Below are 24,310 nucleotides of genomic sequence, written 5' to 3' on the forward strand. Positions count from 1 at the left end.
ATATTCTTTCACCATAAGTTTGAGAGCTGAATTTCCCCTGCACCTCGACTCCACCCATAAGGAGGAGCAGCGTGGAGACCGCAGCATCCCCCAGATCCTATACCTGGACTGTCATTGTTTTTGCCCACTCATTTGTGTGGGTGTCCCCATGGCCTGATGTGAGGGTGAGGCCAGGACCCACGTCTGGTTCAATGGTTTCCCTTCCACCTCAGACTCAGATACAGAGCCTCCCTCCCAAAGTGCATCCCTACCTGGGGGACCCACAGGTATCTCAAAAGCATCACGTCCAATCCTGGTGTCTCAGTTGTTGGAATCACCAGCAACCTGACAGAACGCATAATCTTAGCTGATAATTCTCCCACACCACCAATCCTTTGTCAAGTGCTTTCAAAAATAAAAGAAAAGAGAAAACTAACACCGGGAGGGAGGGAGGGCAGGATTGTTTTTGAACCCTTGTGTATTGGTTTAGCTTATTCCCAGATGAAAGGGAGGATGTCTCTTGTTCAAAAAGTGGGGATGTTCTAGAACCTTCCTTACCGGCTCCTGGGAGAAGGGATCCTTTAGCACATAGAGCATTTAGCACGGGGTCTGGCACATGCAGAGAGCAGAATAAATGGCAGCTGTTAATATCAAGGTCTGTCTCGTGGGGTGAGAGGGAAGGTCATATACTAAGCAATGAGACTACTATGGGTTTGGAAGGCAGGAAGAGCTGGATCTGAACCCTAACCTGCCTATTTACTCCCTGCTGGGAGGCCCTAAACAGGTTCTTATCTTCTCCAAGCCTCAGTCTCCTCATCTGCAAAATAGGATAATCCCATAACCGGCCCCATAGGGTTGTGAGAAATCAGATTAAAAAGTGGGTGAGAGGCGCTCTGCTCATGCCTGGAAGGTGTGATGTCACGGTTTCTTCCAGTGGAGTTTTCGGGTCGGGAGCTGACCGGCAGTGTAGGGAATTTTCCAGGCAGTGTAGGGTTGCCTCTTAACCCTCTATTTTTGTTTTGTTTTGCTTTCAAACTCTCACTGTTTATCTGCCAGAGCCCAACTTTCAAAATGATGGTTTCTCCAGAAGGACCATCTGTAACTCCTCCGGAATGCTGTGCTCTGTAAGCAGTGGATTTTCAAGTCATGTGACTCCGGGGTTGCTAATCACCCTGAGAGAGAGGTATTATTATTTTCCCTCATTTTACAAATGAGGGAACTGAAGCTCAGAGAGGCTAAGTTACCTGCCTCAGTTTGCCCAGCTTTAAAAAAAACCTCAGGTTTATCTGAACCCAGAGTGTGTGCCCTTATTTGACGCCAGCACAGGGTACCGCCTCTGGGTCCCCATCTCCCTCTCTTATCCCTTTTCTCTTCTCCAGCAGCTTGGGCTTTGGAGTCAAACTGGCCTGAAGTCAATCTCAACTGTATAAAATGAGAGATTACGATATCCACTCCTCTAGGCAGTAGTGAGGACGTATGTACTGCCTTTATCTCAGTGCCCAGCGCAGAGGAATAAACAGTAAATGTCAGTTTCTCCGGGGGCCTCCCCCTCCACACCCTGTCCTTTTCTGGCCATTTCCCCCAAGCACTCACATAAACCTGAGCTCAGACTCCCGTCGGACCAAGACTTCCCGGAGACGCTGAATTTTCGCCATCTCCAGCTCGATCTCCTCCGGCATCATGGTTGTCTCTGCCATGGAGATGATGTCCAGCTGATCTGTGCAGGAGACAGGAAACGCAGGTGTCAAGACCTCGAGGCTGCATCGGTTTTCAAAAATTCCCTCAGGGCAGCCCCCGTCCTTGCTCCAGCGACCATCACGCCCTCAAGGGCACGCAGATCTCCGCCGGGGCTGCAAGTGTGTATTTGTGAGCGGGCCTTTCGGAAACTGGAAAGCACATTTCCATAGGAACCCTGTTACAAGGCAAGAGGAGGCTCAGGTGGAGTCACCAAAACCTGTTCAAGGTTATACACATGGCCTTGGCAGTCCCTGCCTGGCCCCAGCTTCTGAGCCTCTGATCCTTTTGACCGTGGCCATTTCACCCTGTCCCAAACCAACACCAACTTTAAGGCAGAAGAAAGTTTGTAATAATTATTTTATAGCAATACCATTAATAATTATCTTATAAGAATACTATGGGATGTAAGGAATAGTCATATGAAATAATACAAGTTTATTGTAGGAAATTCAAATAATACAGATAGGCGAAAAAAGCACACAGTAAAAAGTCATCCATAACCCCACTGGACAGAGACAACCACTAGCCACATTTTGAAGGACATTCTCCCAATCTTATATTTAGAGTTTTATATATATATATATATACACACACATATATATATACACACACACACACACATTCACATGCAGTCACATAAAAAACATACATGTAACCATATATATACCACATATATATAGAATATACAAAGACACTACATATATATGCATATGTGTAAGTACATCTGCTTGTATGTATGCAGATATGCATGTACGTTAGTTCATACCCACCATAACAAAACAACAGAAGCTGAGTAGCTTGACCCAGAGACATTTATTTTCTCACAGTTCTGGAGGCTGGAAGTCCCAGATCAAGGGCTGGCAGGATCAGCTTCTGGTGAGAACTCTTTCTGGCTTGTAGATGGCCACCTTCCGGCTGTGTGCTCACACGGCTTCTTTGTGTGCAAGCAGAGAGAGAGAGAGAGGGCTCTCCAGTGTCTCTTCTCACAAGGATACTAATCTCATGGGATCAGGGCCCCCCCCTTATGGCCTCATTTAATCTCAGTTACTTCCCTATCTCCAAATCAGCCACACTGGGGGTGAGGTCTCCAACAGATGAATTCAGGGAGAACATCATTCACTCCATAACCGTATGTATGTATATATATGTGTGTGTATATATACTTCCACATGTATTGCCATTAATATTTTAGTGCACATTCTCCCAATGCATGTATATGGTAATTTATGTGATTATATATTGTATATGTAGAGTGCATATATATGTTAATATACGTGGTTTTATATATGTGTTTTATATGTATAATGTTCTATATAAATACATACACGGTTTTTTAAAGAATGGTAAAAAATGCACCAAGATGTTAGTAGTTGAAGATGTTATATATGCGTATATCTGTATACACACACACACATATACACCATTATGTAGGTCTGGTTTTTGTAATATAAAGTTAAAGTCTCACCATTTTATCACCTGCTCTTTTCACTTAACATTTCATGAGCTTTTCCGCACGTCCTTGGATGCTTTTTCCCAGCAGCAGTGTGAAAGGCTGTGTAGTTTTCTATTTGTGGCTGTGTCATGAATCACTTCATCAACCCCCAGACGCCTAGGTTGTTTGCCATTTCCCCTACCAGAAGCAGCCCTGTGATGAGCATTCTCAGAGATAAATCTCGGCGTGCATCTAAGAGGTGCCTTCGGGCCACATTTCTAGAGTGAATGGCTGGGTTTTAACGGATGCAATGTTCCAAGGCCCTTCATGGGTAGAGGAGGAGGTGGAGGGGACGGAACGTTCTTGCTTTACTCTGAGGCCAGCATCACATCCCCTACATCTGCTGACTCCTTCCACCCTGGCCAGCTGTGAGGACTGAATCAACCGAGGCACACCACACTCAATGCATGGTTACGGTTACCTTGTTATTATCCTGCTCTGCCATGCCCTCTCTTTTAATCCTCACCACAAGCCAGAAGGATTGGGTTGTTCTTTTTTTTTTTTTTTTTTTTTTTTTTTTAACAAATAAGGATGAATGGCTCAAAGCTGGCAAGGGAAGGGGCTGATCCCAGGTCAGCCTCTAAAACACATGCTCTTTGCCCCATCATTACTGCCCCTTGCTCGCATAGGCATTCTAAGTCCCACTCCCCCTATCCATTCACAGCTTCGAGTCAAAGGTGGTGTCTTACTTTCTTGTGGCTCCTGTAATAGATCACCATGAACTGAGCGGCTTAAGACAACACGAATTTATTCTTTCATAGTTCTAGAGGCCAGAAGCAGATCTGTGTTCTCCCCAAAGGTTCTTGGGGAGGATTCCCTCCTTGCCTCTTCCAGATCCTGGTGGCTCCTGGCAATCCTTGGCTTCTGGCTGCATCCTTCCAACCTCTGCCTCTGCTTTCACGTAGCCTTCTTCCGTGTTGCCCTGTGCATCCTTCTCTGTCCTTTTTCGTATCACTGGATTTAGCAACCCCTCCCCGCCTAATTCAGTATGACATCATTTCACTCTCCATCTTACCTGCCACGGCAAAGACCCTGTTTCCAAATAAGGTCACATTCTGAGGTTCTGAGTGAGTATGGTTTTGAGGATGACACTATTTAATCCACAACAGTGATGAATGGCCACCAGCTTGCAGGCTCCCTGACAGCGATGTCACTCTCTCCGTGAGCTTTCATTCCTGTACATGGAGCACAGCCCTGGCTAGAGGCAGCAAGAGTCCCAGGAAGCAGCCAGGGGTGGTGGGCATGAGAGGGATGAGGTGGGCAGGGGCATGGTGAAAGCCAGCTGGGGACCAGAGTTAGAGACGCTTGATCTGAGGCCCGTCACCAGCTGTCTGACCTCAAATGAGCCCCTTTACCTTGTAGCGTCACTTCCTTCCTTTGCAAAATGAGGTTCAATAGCTGTCATGGGCTATGCTGTGCTGGAGGCTTTGAATGTATGATCTCATTTAATCCCTATTTTATAGAAGATGTATCTGAGGCTTAGAGAAGGAAAGTGACTCGGCCAACATCACACAACCAGAATGTTGCAGAGACAGAATTCACATCGAGTCTCTGTCTCTCTCTCTCCCTTAACCACATGCCTTAACCACATTATACAGCCTCTGGGTGAAGGTTAAGTGCATTTATGGATGCGAAAGCACTCAATTACACACCGCAGATGTTAAGTATCCTCATTTTTCACACATCGTGGTTCAGATGGGCAACCTGATTTCAACAGGACACATGCTGAAAATGGCAACATACCCTGGGGCGAAGCGTGGGACAGAGAGAATTAATCATACCCCATGGATTGGCATTTTACCTCCATCCTTGGGGGAGGACGGAGGCGGTGGCACTGCCAGGCTCCAGGTGCTGAGATGAACATTTAGCTTTGACTAGGGGCAGAGAGTGGAGCTGATACCTCTGCCAAAAGTCTTGCTTATGGATGCGCTCCTTACCCTGGAGAAAGGGGTGAAGCCTAGATGGCAAATCAGATAAGAAATAGAATCCTTTCTTGTAGCGGCTGCTCTGTGCCAGGCACTGTGTTAGGCTCCTTGGAAGACTTATCTCATTTAATCTTCACAACACCCTGGGTGAGGGGTTAGCTGGCTACAGCCATGGGCTGAATCCAGCCCCCTCCCTGATATTGTAAATAAAGTTTTATTGGAACACTGGCCGCACTCATTCATTTATGTATTATTTATGACTGCTTTTGCATTACAAGCAAAATTGAGAAGCTGCAACAGAGACTCTATGGCCCACAAAACCTCAAATATTTACTGCCTGGCCTTACCTAGTTGATAAATGCTATCATTTCCCCAGTTTAAAGGTTAAAAAAAAAAGTTTAGCCAATAACAATAATAGCTAACATTTATTAAGCATTTATCATATGCCAGGATCAAATCACCTTAATGTAATTCTCAAAATAGCCCTGGGTGGTAAATACTGTTAGCATCCCCATTTCACAGATGAGCAAGTTGAGACTCAGGAAAAGGAGTAAGTGGTGGGGGTGAGATTTAAAACCAGATCTGTCCTACTCCAAAGCCCTTGCTGCCATCAGTTCTATTCTCTTAGGAACTGCTCGTTCACTCAAGAGGTACCACCATCATCTTAGCAGCAGAGAAAATGAGTCTATTGTGTTGCATTAGGTACATGGAGAGTAGCTGTTCTCAGGAGTTAGCAGGCACGGTGATTACCTGGGGAGCTCCACCCCCAGGGATTAGGATAAACCTGGGTTGAGGGGTGGGGGTCATGTCCAAGGACCTTCATGCAGAAGGTCTTCAGATCTGACTCTGGGAAACGCTGGTACAGGATGCGAATAAATGACTAGCATGCATGGTCAGTCTCTTTTCAGTCTGAACTCGCGTGATCAAACCAGCATGATGGAAACCTTGACAGCATTCTCCAGCTAGAAGGCAGGCACCCAACAGCTGCCAAAGAAATGTGTCCATGAGGAGGACAAATCCTGGAAGGAGAGAGACAACATTTCAGGGTGTCTAAAAAAGGCAGTAGCTACAAAGCTCTAAGAGCGAGCAAAGCACTGCTGTGTAGAGAGAGCGCGGCACCAAGGTACCGAAGTCCTCAGGGCTCCAACTGCCATTGCTGTCACTGAGCTTCCAGGAGCTGAGTCACTTCTGGGGGATGAGGCAGCTAAATCCATCTTTTTATCCCCAAATGCCAGACCAGGGAGATTCATGCCTCATGAGCACAACAGCACTGGCAAGCAAGAGCTGAGCAGACCCTGCTGGGATGTGCCAGCAGGTCAAATCATTTATCTTGAAAATTTAAAGCTACCTGGGACAGGGGCAGCGGCAGTGGAGATGGTGAATGAGGGCTGGCGGTTAGTCTCCTGGAAATTCGTCATTTAAATACAGGCGAGGAAGAATACTGCTGGGGACTAACGGGACGTCTTCCCTGGCCTGTCTATTTCAACCATGGGTCACAGGAGGAATTTAAGCCCAGGGTCCTCTGGACAATGCCCACTTTTGTTTCTGCTTCCTAATTTCATGCACCTGGTATACACCCCAGAGCTCTCTCATATTAAGCATTACGAGGAGTCCAGCACTAACTCATCATGTTCCTAAACACCTTGGCAGGTAGGTACAACCATTATCACCCTCTCTTTATAGTTCAGTAAGATAAGGCTCAGGGAGAACATAAGTGATCGGCCAAAATCACTCAACCAATGAGTGGCACAGACCCAGGTCTGTCTGATTCCAAAGCCGAGGCTGTAGGTCAATACAGAATAGTATTTCAAAACCTCAATCACTGCACAGAATTCAGCACCATCATGTACTGTTATGGACTGTTATGGACTGAATGCTTGTGTGCTGTCCGCCCCCCTCTGCCCCCTGCACCAATTCATATGTTGAAATCCTAACTCTTAAGGAGATGGTATTCGGAGGTGGAGCATTTGGGAGGTAATAGGGTTAGGTGAGGTTATGAGGGTGGGGCCCCCATAATGGGATTAGTGCCCTTTTAAGAAGAGACACCAGAGCTGGCTTCCTCTCTCTGGTCCCCACCACATGAGGACACAAGGAGGCAGCCATCTACAAACCAGGAAGAGGGTCCTCACCATCAGTGGATCTGCCAGTGCTTTGAACTTGGACTTATCCAGCATTTAGAACTGTGAGAAATAACTGTTGTTTGAACCACCCAGTCTAAGGTATTTTGTTACAGCAGCTACAGTAGCCTGAACAGACTGAGACACCATCTACACCGTCATGTACTCAATATTTCTTTACATTGGCTTTTTGGACTCAAGCTCCTGAAAGGAAATTTCACATCACATCCATAAATAACAAGTCACTGTCACTTAGCATAATTAGAAAATAGTCGTAACAATCAATCCAATGGAAACAAAGTGAAGTTATCAAATTCTGGCTAAATACCGTCGCCTGCTCAAGGCTCAGATTGGAGCCTAATTTTTCTTTCTTAACCAGGTGGATTAGCGAGTACTAGAAAGTTAGCAAGTACTAAAGAGGTGGTAAAGATAAACCACCAAAATGAGGCTTTCCTCTTGGGAATCACAGGCGTCAATAATTGAAAAAAAGAGAGTGCACTCGGAGATACTGTGGGTTCTGTTTCAGATCATTGCAATAAACTGAGTCACATGAACTTTTTTGGTTTCCCAGTGCATCGAAAAGCTATGTTCACACTATACTGTAGTCTATTAAGTGCTCAATAGCATTATGTCTATAAAAACAATGTACATGCCTTAATTTTAAAATACTTGATTGCTACAAATTGCTAACCACCACCTGAGCCTTCAGAAAGTTGTCATCTTTTTGCTGGTGGAGGGTTTGAAGTGTTGTGAGAATTACCAAAATGTGACACAGAGACACAAAGTGAGCAAATGCTGTTGGAGAAATGGTGCTGATAGAGTTGCTCAACGCAGGGTTGCCACAAACCTTCAATTTGTAAAAACCACCACCACCACCAACAACAACAACAACAAAACTCAGTATCTGTGAAGCACAGTAAGACGAGATGTGCCTGTAATTTTCCTGCAACCTAATTCAATGTGGTATGATGCTAAGAGCATCCGTGTACCAGTAGAGGCAACCCTCCCACCCCTGAGAAAGCTGGCGTCGAATCGAATTCCAGCCCCTCAGGCTGGAAAGATCTTAGAAGTCCTTAGGTCAGTTTCATCTCCGTGTCAGACAGGATGTGGAATGACACAACAGGACTCGGTTCTGAGGGTCCCTTGACAAGCAACAGTGGGCCCAGACTCTTGAGTTCTCACTGGAAATTAAATCAGAAGTCACCTGAAGGAAAATTCTCAACCATGTGTCAAGCTTTTCACCCAAAGATAAATCAGTCACATTTCCACTCAATTCTTATCACAGAGGTGGACCTACTCATTTCAGTCCCACCAATATTTATCCAGCATCCAGCATCCTTAGAACATCTTTAGAAGGACACATGAGAGAAGGACCACAGCAGTTGCCTCTGGAGGACATGGGAGACTGGGGGTCTGTGTTGGAGGACAGTCACCTTCCACCTAATATGTCCTTTTATATTGTGTGAATTTAATAAGCTTTTTATTTGGGAATAATTTTCAATTTATAGAAAAGTGGCAAAGATACTACAGAGAGTTCCTGTCTATCCTGCGAGTGCCTGCCAACTGGAAATTGGCACTTGCCATCTGCTTCTACAAGGACTGGAGCATGTTGGCACTTTCCATCTACCTCTGCTTGGATTAAATCACGAGCTACTGCAGCCGCTGACCTCCAACACTCCCTGAAAGGCGTTCAGGGTGGAGGTCAGGAATGAGGGGTGCTCTGCGAAAACTGGCAGAACAGGCCTTCAGACTGTTAGATATTTTCAGGAGAAGATTTTAGGAGCCCCAATTCTTGTGTCTCCTCGTATCTAGAAAAGCACTAAAATCATTAATGGTGACTAGCAGCAAGACTCCGCCTAAATGTGTGCTTGACTGCACATACCCCCCTTCACTAAAATCATATGTAATACTGAGTTCCCCCTGCCTCTTCAGAGCAGTTCCTCGGAGCCATCTGAGATGCTGTATCCCGGGCTACAGTCCTCATTTTGCCCCAAATCAAACTTAACCTACAATTCTCACGTTGTGCGATTTTATTTCAATGGACATGACCATTGTTAACATCACCACGATGTGGATGTTGGTGATTTACCGTTACTAGATTGTTTGAAATCTTACCATGGAAGGTATTCCTTGTTCAAAAGAGATTTAAAATAAAGAAAAAGAAAAGAGAAAAAGTTGGTGGGTGTCAGTGCTGTGGGAGCCAAGTGAGCTCTCGAAGGGCTATTATGGGCATGAGTGTTCAAGTGTCAGGGTCTCATGTCATGCTGACCATGGCCCCATCAGGTGATGACTCTGGGGCTCAGTGTCTTCATCTGCAATGCAGGGACAATCATACACATCTCTTAGCTAATTTGTGTATGTGCTGAGCATATAGAAAGTTCTCTGTAATATCTGCTCTTATTATTCATTTTAAAAATATATGCACTGAAAACCTGCCTCATGCCAGATCCTGCTCTAAGCAATGCGGATGGAACAAAACAGGCAAAACCCTTGCCCTTGACAAGCTGGCCAAGGGGCTTCCATATTGGGGAGAAAGGTCGTGAGCTCACTAACAGCTCACCCCTGATGGTAGGTTTGGACAGATTCCAGTTCAGGTCCTGGCTCTCCCAGTATTTGTGTGATCTGGACACATTACTTATTCTTCCCAAGTCTCAGTTTCCTCTTCTGTAAAATGGCACAGTAACTCCTGCCTCATGGAGTTGCTGCTAAGGAGACAAAGATACCATGTTGAGTGCTTGGTGTAGTGCCTGGACATGACGAAGGGTGGTCAGCACCATTCTTACTTCTTTCCCTGGAAGAGCCAGACTAATGCAGGGGAGGAAACAAAATCGGGATCATCAGATCTGGACAAGGATGGCCTTCTGGTTACTGAGCTGTTCCTTTATCCCTCCAGGCAAGACTGCAGTCCTCCAACTCCGATCAATCCCTGCCTGCCCTGAAAGGAGGGTCCGGAGCAGCCCCACCAGCCCTCGGCCAAGGGGCCAGTCCCTTAGCTCACCACCCTAGGTATGCCCAAGTGCATCTTCCTGGTATCAACCCAACAGCGAGTCTCAATACCGGAGAAATATATCTTAGCCCCACGAGTTGGGAACGGATATCCTGATGCATTTCAAAGGCTCCTGGTGATACCCCAGCCTTTTATTGTCATCAATCATTCATGGAGGAAAGAAGCTCATTTCAACCCCCCAAAACATTCTATCATGGGATGGATCAAGCATCTCACCTTCTTGCTCTAAAGTGCGTAGAATGGGGAACAGCTGGTGGCTTTTCATGAGTCACCATTTCCCAAGAAGATGAAGTAACTGCTTTTAATTCAGATTCACCATACCCTCCTCCTCTGCCTTGTGAATAAGGATGCCTCTGGGTCCTGCGAGCAATCAGACCTCCCGCTGCACAGTGCCTTCCTGTATGTGGTCTCTTTATAGTCACAATCACCCCGCAAGGAAGGTTTTGCAGCTGAGGAAATGCATTTGCCTTCAAATCATGGCCATGGTTATTATTCTCTAATGGGGCTTTGGGCGTGTTTTGTTTTTTGTTTTTTTATTTTGTTTTGTTTTTTGGGGGGTTTTGTTTGTTTTTTTAACTTCTCCGAGTTTCTATCTTCTCAGCCACATCTGCCTTGGCCAAGGTCACAAAAGTAATTACGGAGAAGGCACAATCTGCAATGCGTTACGAAACAGGCAATGGAGTCAGGCTGACTTGGGTTTAAATCCTGCCTCTGCCTCCTTCTAACTGCTGCCCTTGGGCAAAGGACCTCACTTCCCTAAGCCTCAGTTTCCTTCTCTGTAAATTGGGCATAAGGATGTAGACTGAGACATCTCAAAAAAAAAAAAAAAGAATACAAGTGTATTATAGTTCTGGAGTCAGAGGTTTGACACAGGTCTCACTGGGCAATAATCAAGGTGTCAGCAGGGCTGGTGCTCTAGAGAAATATCTGTTTCCTTGCCTTTTCTAGAGGTCACCTATACTCCTTGGCTTATGGCCACTTCCTCCATTTTGAAATCTAACAACAACAGGTGGAGCTCTTTTTATGGTGCATCTCTCTGACCCTTCTTCTGTCCTCACATCTCTCTCTTTTCCCAGTCAGGAAAAGGTTCTCTCATTTTCAGGGCTCATGTGATTAGATTGGGTCCACTCGGGTAATCCATTATAATCTCCTCATCTCATAGTCTGAACCCTTAATTCTACCTATGACAATAATTCGTGTTTGCCATATGAGGTACCATATTCACCAGTCTGAGGATTTAGGGTATGGACCATTATTTAGTAAATCACAGTCTATAGAAGAAAGGAGACCAAATAAACCCACTGTGAAGGCGTCATTATCATCCTCATGGGCAAAAATTGTGGTCTAGATTGAATAAAGGAGAGGGACCTAGATTGAATAAAGGGGGGGACAACCAAGCAGTGAGAACCACCCTCCTGCTCACTGACATCATCCACCCCACCCCACCCAGCTCAATGCAAGCAGCCATGACTCAACACCCTTAGCTGACAGCATGACTCAAGTCGAAATGTTGGCTCTGCCCCTTACTGGCTTGTGCCCCTGGACAAGATATTTAAATTCTCTGAGTTTTTGCTTTTTCACTTATAAAGTGTGTCTAATAACACTAGCTTGCAATATTTGTTTATTCCATATTAACTATCTGCATGGCTGGTAAGCTGGTTATATGACTTTTCCCACTGTCAGGGTCCATCATCTGTTAAATGGGGATAATAATAGAGGTTACTCGTTGGCTATTGTGAGGACTGAATGACAGATTGTATGTAAACCCCTTTATGTGGCACCTGGTACATCATAAGGAGAGTGAGGTCTTGGTGTCAGCTATCACAATGACTATCACCACCATCATCACCACCATCACCATCATCATCATTACCATCATTATCACAGCATCATCGTCTTCATCATTATCATCATCATCACCACCATCACCACCACCACCATCACCACCACCATTACCAACATCATCACAACATTATCTTCTTCATCATTATCATCATCGTCACTATCACCACCACCATCATTATCACCAACATCACCATCATTACCATCATTGTCACAGCATCATCCTCATCATTATCATCATCATCACTACCATCACTATATCAAAAGAGAAATCAGACAACCTCAGATGGACACCACAGCCAGCGCTGGCAGTAGAGGAGGACAGAGGAGATCAGCCCTAGGAGCCCTGCCCCAAATTTACCTCCCTCCCCAGAACTCCCTTCACTGGGAATACCTTACCTCTTACATCGTCCCATTCCATACCCTCTTCTTTTTTTTTTTCCCCATTCCATGCCTTCTTAATGAGAATGAGAAGCACCAAGAGCTGGGTGTCCCATTTGCATCACCCACAAAACTAGCCTCAGGTCTAGGGGTGGGAGAAAGGGGAAGGGAGGTGATATTAAAATCAATTCTTTTTTTAAACAACTATTCTAGAGTATTATCCTTCAAGGAATCACCTCAGAATGCTCTGTGCTTCCAATAATGCCAACATTCCTCAAGCCTTTTGAAACTTTTTTTTAGACTCCCACATGGCTATTAAATCCTTTCTGGAATAAGGAAAGGTATTAATAAACAAACTCTTTTCGGATAATAGCTTTCAAATCAGTTTATGAGCCACTCCAGAAAAGCAGCTTAACACGTCTATGGTCACTTTTTAAAATTCACGTGATTTGATTACTCACCTTATTTGCACAACTTGGCTCAGAATGACTTTTCCAAGAATCAAACCCCCTCTCCAAAACAAAGGTTTATCACTACTGAGAATGCTCACAAGGCTTTGACACAGGTGGGGACCACAGCTCCCAAAAGAAGTTTTCAGAAAGGTTTTCATCTGAATAAAGTGTGTGTTACCTCCAGGGTGGAGCTTTGAAGGAGATGGTACATGAGTTCTGACAGTTTATTTAACAACCTGTAATGTGATTTTTCACTACTTGGCATCCTCACCCAACACTTCTAAGTGACCTTCAGGGAGTCACCGAATCACTCTGTTTTATTTCTCCAACTCCAAGTGGAAGGGCTCAGATTGGTTTCTGAGGTCCTTTGAGATCACACACGAGAATAAAATATTCTTCCTAATTCAGAAGGAATTGTTAAGAACACCGAATTAAAACCATGGAAATTGATAACCCTGTAATAACAAACTGCATAGACAACTAATGTTTTCTGGCACTTCCACAGGTTCATCTTATTATTCAAGATTCGTTTTTTTTTAAAATATCCTCCAGCCCTACAATCTCAGAACTTCATGAATATATACAATTATGAATCTATCCTGAGCTGTGATTCATGCATCTTATACTAAGACTCCCTAACACTTCCAATTTACAAACCAATTCAGAAGTAAGCAGAGGGTCTGGGTCACGCAAGGATGGGTAGAGAACCAGATGGCTCTGCTTAAAAGCATGCTTGGTGGGGCTAAGATGATTGGAATCTAGAGGAAAATAAATTCGGACTGTCTAAAGTAATATTTCAGTTTTAAAAAATTGCTTAGCCTGGAAATCATGTGGCTCATTTCATCCCTCACCGGCTGGAAACTTATTTAACTAGAGAGATAAACTGCTTGGAGAACATTATTTTAATTCAGAAACTTCGGGACTGAGGAATAGCACGGGCTAAATCCTCATCTGAGTTGAAGTGGTTTAGGATGCTTGAGGGTCAGAGAAAATCAGCCCGGGAAAGCTATGTGTGGGCTGTGTGCATGCATGAGTGGGCCAAGTTCAATGTTCACCAACACAGCCTGGGAAGCCAGAGGGAGGGTCGGATCATGACAGAGAAAGAAAAGAAACAAATGTGGAAATAGACTGCTGGATTGAAAGTCCAACATGAGAAATAAGACAAGACCCTAAACGAGAGACCAAAAGGCAAAAAGCATTGGGACTGGAAACACTCAGGGATTTTTTTGTTTTTTAACTAAAGTCCATACTTTGTTCCAATATCCTTGGTTTTTACCTAATGTCCTTTTTCTGTGCCAGGATCCCATCCAAGACACCTCATGACATTTAGTTGCCATGTCTCCTTAGGCTCCTCTTAGCTGTGACAATTTCTCACAGGGTCCTTGTTTTTGATGATGACCTTGACCATTCTGAGGATGACTCATCTGGTGTTTTATAGAAGGTCCCTCAACTGGGATCTGTCTGATGTTTTCCTGTTGATTAGACTGGGGTCATGGCTTTGTGAGAGGAAGAACCACAAGGGGAGAGCTACATCAGCCCAAGTTCTCACTGCCTTCTATCAAGGGCACATACTCTAAAGATTACTCTAGATCAAGGTCGTCTTGATGCTGACCTTGATCATCTGGCTGAGGTCATGTCTGTCAGGCTTCTCTCCCCTACTCCTTTCCATACCATCCTCTTTGGAAGCAAGTCACTAAGCACAGCCCACACTGACAGAGTGGGGAGTTAGGCGCACTTCCTTGAGGGCAGAAGGGGATGGTATTATTTTTATAAATAGAAAAACAAAATATTCCCACATTAGAAGATGAAGAGGATCACATGCCAGTGGATCAAAATCCCCAGAACTCCCTGTGTGTCCGTTCCAGCTAGAACTGGCGGTGTGGCAAGGGCCAGCTCCCCAGCAATGCTGCAAGATGCAATATCCAAATGTTCCAGTCCAAGTGTCAACCTGGCTTCAAGGAAGCTGAAGACGCCAAAAAGCTAGGCACAAAAACTAGGTAAAGTTTCAGCCAGTTGGGAGCCTTTTCATAGGCACTGATTTTTATTTTCTCCAGCATCCCTTTTGAACACCCAGGGCTCCGCCCCCTTGGGGGGGCGGTTCCTCTGTGGGACCTTCGGCAAATGACATGACCTCATTGGTCACTTGGAGGCGCTCCATATATTCATCATATCTACCATAGGCCATGCAATGTTCTAGGCTCTAGGCATACAGAAACACAGCGTCCATCCTAGTGGGGAAGATGGCTGCAAGTAAAAAGATATGCAACATCCTTCAAGTTGACAGGACTGTGCAGAGAGTAAAATGTGGTTATGGGCTGGTGATCGATGGATGGGGGCCTTTAGACAGTGGGACCAGGGAAGACTTCTCGGAGAAAGTGACATCTGAGCTCAACACTGAATGGTCAAGAGGAGCCAGCCTGGGAAGATGGAAGGAAAGATGAAACAGTAAGTATGGATGCCCTGGGAGGGAACCAGCTTCACATCTAAGAACCAAGAGACAGCCAGTGTGGGTGGAACAAAAGAGAACAGGGGAGGGGTGTTACCCAGTGGAGAGACAGGAAGGGGCCAGATCATGCAAGGCCTGGAGGCTGTGGCGGAATGTTAGATTCTATTCCCAGTGGTTGACCGACAGAAGGATTCTAAGCAGGCGGGAGAGATGAGATCGGACGGTGTTTTTAAATGTCACTGTCTCCCGTGAGCAAGGGACCTGTTAAGGGAGAAGGCATAGCAGCAGGAAGACTGGCTCCCTGCAATTGCCTCAGAGAGCCGGCAGATTAAATGCATCACACTGTGTGTAAAGTGCTTAGTGCAGGGCTTGGTCATAGCAAGGGATCAATCAACACAATAAAAGAAGAGAAAAGAAATGCTATCAAACGCACGACTGCAATAGATGCTCGCTGCTTCCAGTTCAGCCATAGTCATCTCTGCAGCTCCCACTCTCCGTGGACCTTTGCAGAGAGTGATTCAGTCCACGGTGGTGAGTGCTCCTGTCCCCTAGACAGAGATGTCTGGCCTGGGGTGTAGCAAATGGGTGGCAGGGAGGCTGAGTATTTGGGGGCACACAAGATGGGGTCTGAAACCTCGGCTGAGACCCCAGTTAAGACTAGAGTGTGTCCTGAGGATCTTCTGTGAAGGGTAACAAAACAGGCCATCCCAGAGCATGCCACTTTGGCATAAGGATCATTTTCAGCTGCAGGTAATTAAGAAAACAGATACAAGAGAAGCTCTCTGCCCTCCTCGATTTGCCTACAAGCAGGACAAATTTATAATAGCGATAGCTCCCTCCCCTCTCTACCAGGCAGGAGAGAAGTAATCATGGGAAACAACTCTAGATCCTTGTCAGCCTGGAGATGACACCAGAGGAATCTATACAACAAACGTAGATTAACCAGTCCTTATCTTCCACTAGTTTCCCCCCACCTGCTTACCACCTTCCCGTAAGAAACTCAAAGTCGCCTTTCTTTGTCTTGCCACTTCTCCAAAAATGTATTGTTCTTTTGGGAAGACCCTCCATCAGCCAGAGCTCTAACCACCATTAGGAGTTACTCAACACTGGGTCCTCCCAGGTATATGCGTGATGCACGTGTTAGTAAACTTCTGTCTGTTTTTCTCTGGTGACTGTCTTCTGCTGCTCTCATTTACAGGGCTCCAGCCAGGGATCCTGAGATGGTTAAGGCAGCGGGAAAAAAAGATTTTTTTTTCCCTTCCCCAACTGAGGGCCACAGTCTTGATTTGGTGGAGGATGGGGAGAAAGATGTTGAATTAGGAATGGGTCACTGAGAGCAAAAGGAAAACAGAGTCCGAATGAATTGTATCACGGGATAAACTTGAGCTGATAAATGATACCTGGGGAGAGGTAGGAAAAACTAGACTCTGTGGCATGGAGACGAGTAGAGGAAAGTGTTCACAATAGCCCCAAGCCTGGAAAACTCCAACGTGAGTCATGAAGAGCCCACGTCAGGAAACGGCTATTTTGAGCCCAGCTAGATAGATAGCTGGGTTCTGTCTGCCTCTACTGAGAGCAGGGAGTGGCTGAGCTGTTAGCTATTCAAGTCACTGCTTCCTCTAAACAGAATCTCAATCAACTGAGCGCTGAGAGTCTAGGCCACCTGACTGCATGGAAGATGAAAACTAAACTGTTCTGTAGCTCCGGCTTTGTCAAGCCTCAAGCCTAGAAGGGCTGCTCCAGGAGAAGCTGGAACCTGCAAAGAGAACTTAGCAGGGAGATGGGTTGTTCCTTTGAGAAGAGAGGGTGTGAAAGGGAATTTCCTGCTCCCAGCAGCTCCTCCACCCACTTTGCTCACGGCATTTAGATTCTAAATGTCACGTTGTGATGTTCCCAATGTGAAGTGGACATGTGTTGATTTTTGCCTCCCAGCATCCATTCACCTTTCTTTGATAATTCGACCCCAATTCTGGTTGGGGAACCGAGGCGGGCACCACTCCCGGGTCTTGGGGTAGTTGGTGCTGACCTTGCCCCGCTGTGGCATTCTGTTACCCCAGCCACAGGGGCTGGTTCAGATGGGCAGTAAGCTGGATAACAAAACAGATAACCAGGCCCCGAGCTTCTGAGTGAACTCTTGGAGGAGAAACCCTGCCTGGTTTCCTGCTGACCTTGAACCATCCATCACATGGATCCCGAGAGCAAACCTTCATGGAGGGGAGATGAGCCAAGAGATGGAGAGAAACATATGAACCTCTGGATCAACTACCCCTAGAGTAACCCAGTGTCTTCTCTTTTTGCTCAAGCAGCTTGAGTTTTCTGCTGCAGAAAACCAAAAGAGTCCCACAAATATCCCACATCTTCTAAGAGAAATATGTAAGGAGGAGCAGCAGTGGGTGAAGAGGCCTCCAGGGTAACAAGGCTGTGGATCCAGGGCAGTCCTCCCGTCTCTCCTCCTCCGGCAGTCAAAATGCCAACACAACTGTCCCCTAAAGGAGGGATCGCAGACTACAGCCCGAGAGCCAAATCCAGCCGGCCACTGTTTTCATACAGCCTGCAAGCTAAGAATGGTTTTTACATTTTTTAAACGTTGGGGAAAAATCAAAACCGAAAGAATAATTTGTGGCATGTGAAAATTACACGAAATTCACATTTCAGGGTCCCTAAATAAAGCTTTACTGGAACGTAGCCATGCCCACTTGTTTATGCATTATCTACGGCTGCTTTCACACTGCAAGAGTTGAATGGTTGGGATAGAGACCATATGGCTTCACAGACAAAAATGTTTACTATTAGCCCGTTATAAAAGGTTTGCAGACCTCTGCCCTAAAGGATCCTTTAGACAAAAGAGATTCCGTAACTTGCCTTTTATAAACTAGGCTATTAACGGCTTTATGTCCCAAACGTATTATGCAGATAAACGTGTTAAAACGATTGGCTTTTCTTGCCAAGTGAAAAATGAGAAGAATTGCTAATTATTTATGGAAGCTTGTTTAGAAGAAACTCCTATTTAAGCTTTCAAGACTGTAAACTGGAGGTACTATCTAGAATTCAAAAATTGATATATTCAATTTCAGTGATGGTTATTTATTTTCCCATAATCACAAAAATTCTTTCTAGCATCTTCTATTTTTTTTAAAAATAATCTGAGACATAATCTAAGCCATAATTGAAATGAACTTTACAGTAAGAGTAATAATAGCTGTTACTTATTAAGCCTTCACGATTTGCCAGGCAGAGTTTGAGCATTTTATTTATATTAACACATTTAATGGTCCCAACCACCGTAGGGTAGGTACTGTTATTCTGCCCATTTGGTAGATGAGGAAACTAAGGCCTAGAGGCAGGGTGAGTAATTTTCCTGAGGTCATACAGCCAGCAAATACTGGGGCCAGGATTCAAACCCCTGTAATCTGGTCCCCTAAATTGAACTACGCTATGGGATAGACTGTCTCAGCTTGATTCAAAAGACATAGGGTAACAAGATTTCATCTGGTAAAATGAAATTCATATTTTATGGCAAGGGAAGAAAATTTAGACAATTTTTTTCTCTTCTCATTTGGGCCTCCTCCCTCCCCTTTAATGTGTATTGTGCATCCACATTAACCAGAAGTCCTCAAGAGATAACCTTCCTTCTTTATCTTATAAGGGACCACAATGACCTATGACCTACTACTCACTTTGTATATGTAGATCTGGACTGTGTAAACTGTCACTAATATGTCATTTGATGTACAACCTTTTGTCTCAAAAACTTACATAACTGTGCTTTGACCTGTAATGGGCAGAACCTCCCTCAGAGCATTCTGAAAGACAGTCGCCTGGGTTATAATCCTCAAATTGACTAGAATAAAATTTTCTCTTTCTTTCTTAGGTTGACTATTGATTAATTTTTCCTCAACGCACTACGGTCTGAAATTTAACTAGGAGTACAATGCAACATACACTTTTTTTTTTACTTCTTAGAATGCCAGCTTTCCTGGAAGATGTCTTTTCTCCAAACCATTCACATGGTCATGCTCAGACAACCTAACTCCCACCCCTCTCCAATCTCTCACATCTGATTGGACCAGGCATGGACATCTGACCACAGTGAGCCAATGGGTTCCTTCCCTGAGACTTTGGTGCTGAGATTAAGATTCCAACCTCAATCTAAGTGCTGCCTTAAAACATAAAACTGGTAACTGTTTGCCTCAAGTTCTGAAAACCAGAAAAGGCTTCTCTCCAGTGTGAGAGAAGAATGAAGGAGACATGAAGAGAAAAACACAGCCGAGAAATGAGGGTGGAGGAAGGGAGTGCCCTGATTCAGCTTGCTCTAGTCCCTTCCGGAATTCCAGCGGAACTCCACCCTGGGTTTTGTGAGGCATTCCATGATGGTTAATTTTAGTGTCTACTTGAGTGGGCTCCTGTGCCCTGATCAGACATTATTCTGGGTGTGTCTGTGAGGGTGTTTCTGGATGAGATTAGCATTTGAATGGGTGGACTCAGCCAAGTAGATCACTCTCCTCAGTGTGGGTGGGCAGCATCTAATTCCTTGCCGGCCTGAATAGAACAAGAGGCAGAAGGAAGAGGAACTCAGCTCTTTCTCCCTGCCTCACTGATTGAGCTGGGATGTCTCATCCCAGCTTCTCCTGCCCTCTGACTGGTATTTCTATCCTCAGCTTCCCTGGTTCTCAGGCCCTCCCCTAGACTCACACTGAGTTACACCACTGGCTTCCCTGTGTCTTCCGCTTGCAGAAGGCAGATCGTGAGAATTCTCAGCTTTCAGAATCGCGTGAACCAATTCCTTATAACAAATCTCCTTTATATATCTCTCCTACTGGGTTTCTCTGGAGAACTCTAACTAATACAACCCAGAATTCCTCCAACAATATCCCCCCTTTGGCTAAATCGAATGGGTTTCAATTACCTACAACCGAAAGAATCCTCAAATGTAGCCCAATTAAGGGCCAAACAATCTTCCAGTTTTCATATTCTCTGAATCACCAGCATGGGCCTCTCAAATAATGGATCTGCTGGATTTCTAATTATTCCCTTAGTTGCATACTAACTAGGCCAGCTCCCAGGAATCAGCGGTTTGCAGGCGGAGGGACCAGTTGAATATGCTTAAAATGGTGTACGGGGCAATCTGGGAGTCAATAAATTGGTCTGAGGCTTCAGTTTAGTTTTTCTTATTGTTTGTGCACTTCTTTTCCTTTTTCCTGGGAAAAAAACCCAAACATCCTTCCCCATTTCCCTCCAATGAAACAGCAGCTGATACCTGGGATGGAGCTGAGGGAGGGAAAGAAACAGTGTCTCAAAACCTGTTACTGAAATGACCAGGATGGATATAAAATGCAGTTGCATAATTTCCTCTTAAGTCACATTTCTGAAGGTGGGGATGGTTCAGAGAAAATCCAAATGCATCTCTGAAGAAATTAAGCAAGTGGGATAGAAAAGAAATGGACGATGTCCTGGGGCTGACAGCAATTGGGATTTGAATGGGTGTGATGCTCCTGTTTACAAATGCGCGATGTGAGGATCTGAATGGCCAGATCTGCTAACTGATGGCAAGGTCAGGATCAGGCCTCTGGCTCTGAGTCCAGCTCTTCAACCCCAGTGGCCTCTGGATGATGTCTGTTCTTTTCCCCAGCCAGCCACCATGTCCTGATTTCCCTTTGGGGGATGGGGCATGTGATCCAGAACTTGGCCAACCAAACTATCCCACCACCACCTCTTCCCCTCTCTCCTGTCATAGTAATTGGTTCAGGTCTGGGCAAATTACCCAAGCTGGAGTAATTAGAATCAGTCCAAGGACTTTTAATGAACTGATAGGAAAAAAAATTCTCTCTCCCTACTGGGGTTGCTAGCTGATGGCTAATGTAAGCCTGGAGCTGTTGAGGTCACATTACAGAAAGTAACTATCTGAGAGTGAAGCCAACACTGGTAGATGCAGAATAAAGAGAAGAGGATGGAGAGACTGATCCAGGACTGAATTGATCCTTAGCTGAACCCCTGGATCCAGCCATACCTGAAGTTAGCAGTCTCTTTCGGGATCCCAATAACTTCTCTCTTTAGCTTGAGCCAATTTAATTAGCTTTGTTGCTTAAACCTTAGAGCCCTGAGTAGTGCAACTATTGTTCCTTAGACTGCAAGGCTGGTTAGTGCCTGCCCTGCACATTTCAAATACCTCACACCGACCAGGAGGCTGACTGTGACAATGGGCACCCTTTCAGGAACTGTTTATTGAGTGCCTACTATGTGCCAGGCCCTGGGCCCAGTGCTGCAGACATAGAGGTGAACAAAACAGACCTACTCCCTGTCTTCACAGAGCTCAAAGACAGAGGATCGAAAGGGCTAGTACAATACAGTGGGCACATGCTTGGGTGGGGGAGGCATCAAGACCTTCACTAGGAAAGTGTCCCCAAGGCAGTGACCTTTAAGCTGACACTCAAAGAATGAGTCAGCTGTACAAGAGAAAAGGAGGATTCAAGGAGAGTGGGAGAAGAGGGGGAAAAAAGCAGGGAGACAAGAGGGAGGAGAAACCTACACCAAGACCAAGCAGCAAAAGAGAAGGAGGAGAGCCCAGGATGGCTGCAGTGTAACATCTGAGCTAGGAACCTGCATGAGAGGATGCTGGGGGCTCCTCTTTTCTCATCAGCAAGTCTGTTAACTATACAGGCAGACCCCGTTTTATGGCACTTCACTTTATTGCACTTTGCCGATACTGCATTTTTTAACAAATGGAACATCTGTGGCCACCCTGTGTCGAGCAAGTCTATCGGCATCATTTTCCCAACAGCATGTGCTCACTTTGTGTCTCTGTCATTTTGGTATTTCCCACAATATTTCAAGCTTTTTCACTTGATGGTTCTCACTTGATGCCACTACAATGACTCACTGAAGGCTCAGATGACGGTTAGCGGTTTTTAGCAATAAAGTATTTTAAAATTAAGATATGTACATTGCTTTTTTATTTTTATAGTTTTAACTTGTTCTTTTAACTCTTTTAAAAATTGAAGTATAGTTGATTTACAATGTTGTAATAGTTTCTGGTGTACAGCATAGTGATTCAGTTATATATATATATAATTATATATATGTAATAATATATATAATTCATTTTCATATTCTTTTTCATTACAGGTCACTATGAGCCACTGAATATAGTTCCCTGTACTATACAGTAGGACTTTGTTGTTTATCTATTCTGTACATAGTAGTTTGTATCTGCCAATCCCAAACTCCCAATTTATCCCTCCCTCCCTCCTTTTCCCTCTGGTAAGCATAAGAGTGTTTTCTATGTCTGTAAGTCTCTTTCTGTTCGGTACATTGCTTTTAAGATGTGATACTATTGCACACTGAAAGGACTCCAGTATAGTGGAAACAACTTTCATACGTGTCGGGAAACCAAAAGTTTGTGACTCGCTTTGTTATAATATTCACTTTAATGAAGTGGTCTGGAATTGAACCTGCAGTATGTCCAAGGTCTGCCTGTACTTCTAAAGGGTGTCCTGAATCCTCCCACTTCATGCCATCTGAAGGCGCCTCTCCTAGCCCATCACCTGAGCAATTTCTACAGCCACCATGGTTTCACTCTTCACCCCTAACATCTACTTTTCCTGCAGCGGCCAGGGTGAGGCAATAGGGAGCCACAGAAAGAACATGAGCAGGGAAGGGGCATACTCCTCCCAGGACAAGGGTCTCTACTTTGACTGCAGACCATTGTTAGTTATATATTTTATATATATATATTATATATATATATTTTATATATATATATTATATATATATATTTTATATATATATATTATATATATATATTTTATATATATATATTATATATATATATTTTATATATATATATTATATATATATATTTTATATATATATATTTATATATATATATAAACTGGAATTATTTTCTGGGTGTCTGTTCAGCCTGCTGGTGGAGTCCGCAGTTAGAGCACCCCAGTGGGGTCCTGCATGCTTTGCCAAAGTCACCCATCCGCTGTGGGGAACAATGATTTGTCATTGGCCTGCGTCTTCCTTGAATTCTTCAGCAGCTGATGCAGGGGAGCACACTCAGGGCTGCACTGTCCGTTCAGTTTAGCCAAAGTGTGCTCGGGTCTTCCTTTGGGCAAGGCTACTTGCTGGATGTGGGGGATTTGGAGAGTGGACAAGAGGACGTCCTGGTGTTGAGGGATTTTGAAGTCCATGGGGAGGGAGAAATTCATGAGGCAAGAGAGGAAAAGCACATAAAAATTTTTTTTTTGTATCCAGCTTCCAACTATTTATTAGCCATTTGACCTTTCATAATATATAGTATCTATGCCATAATTTTCTCATCTGTGTAGTGAGTCCTACACTAATGGTATATACCTCCTATCTTATTCTAAGAATTAAATTCATTAATTATATTTAATGCACTTAAAACAGTACCATATTAAGTATTATGTTTGTGTTACCTATTGAAAAAAAATTTTAGATGCAAAAGAAAAGAAAAAAAGGTGAAGGAAACTAGACACAAAAGGCCACATCTTGCATGGCTCCCTCCATAGGAATATCTAGAATAAGTAAGTCCATAGAGACAGAAAGATGAGTCTGGGAGGGTGGGAGGGATGCAAAGTGACTGCTTAATGGGGATGGGTTTTCTTTTCAGATGACAAAAATGTTTTCAGAACTAATTAGAGGTGATGGTGGCAGATATTGTGAATATACAAAATACCACTGAATAATAAACTTTAAAATGGTTAATTTTATGTCATGTAAATTTCATCTCAATTTAAAAAAAAAAAATGAAGGATATAATTCTAGCCAGAAAGTTATCAGAGACTTCACAGCGACAGTGGCATTGGAGCTAGGCCTTGCAGGATGGGTTGGATCTCGTCCTGTGGAGGTTGGGAGGCAAGAAGAAGTTGAAAGAAATTTTCTAGGCCTAGTAAAAGGCTGAGCA

The 24,310-nt window shown here is 44.4% G+C and overlaps 1 protein-coding gene across 2 annotated transcripts in view; it reads right to left on the minus strand.

Moving 5' to 3' along the window:
• The window catches only part of BMERB1 (bMERB domain containing 1), a 107,862-nt gene that overhangs the window by 43,566 nt on the left and 39,986 nt on the right, over nt 1–24,310 (minus strand). For both annotated transcript variants that reach the window (XM_074346305.1, XM_010961102.3), the window contains exon 2: nt 1,573–1,696. In XM_074346305.1, the coding sequence (XP_074202406.1) occupies nt 1,573–1,696 (124 nt within the window). The remainder of the gene's footprint in view (nt 1–1,572; nt 1,697–24,310) is intronic.

This window comes from Camelus bactrianus, chromosome 18 (genome assembly GCF_048773025.1).
Source record: "Camelus bactrianus isolate YW-2024 breed Bactrian camel chromosome 18, ASM4877302v1, whole genome shotgun sequence".
NCBI classification, from domain to species: domain Eukaryota; kingdom Metazoa; phylum Chordata; class Mammalia; order Artiodactyla; family Camelidae; genus Camelus; species Camelus bactrianus.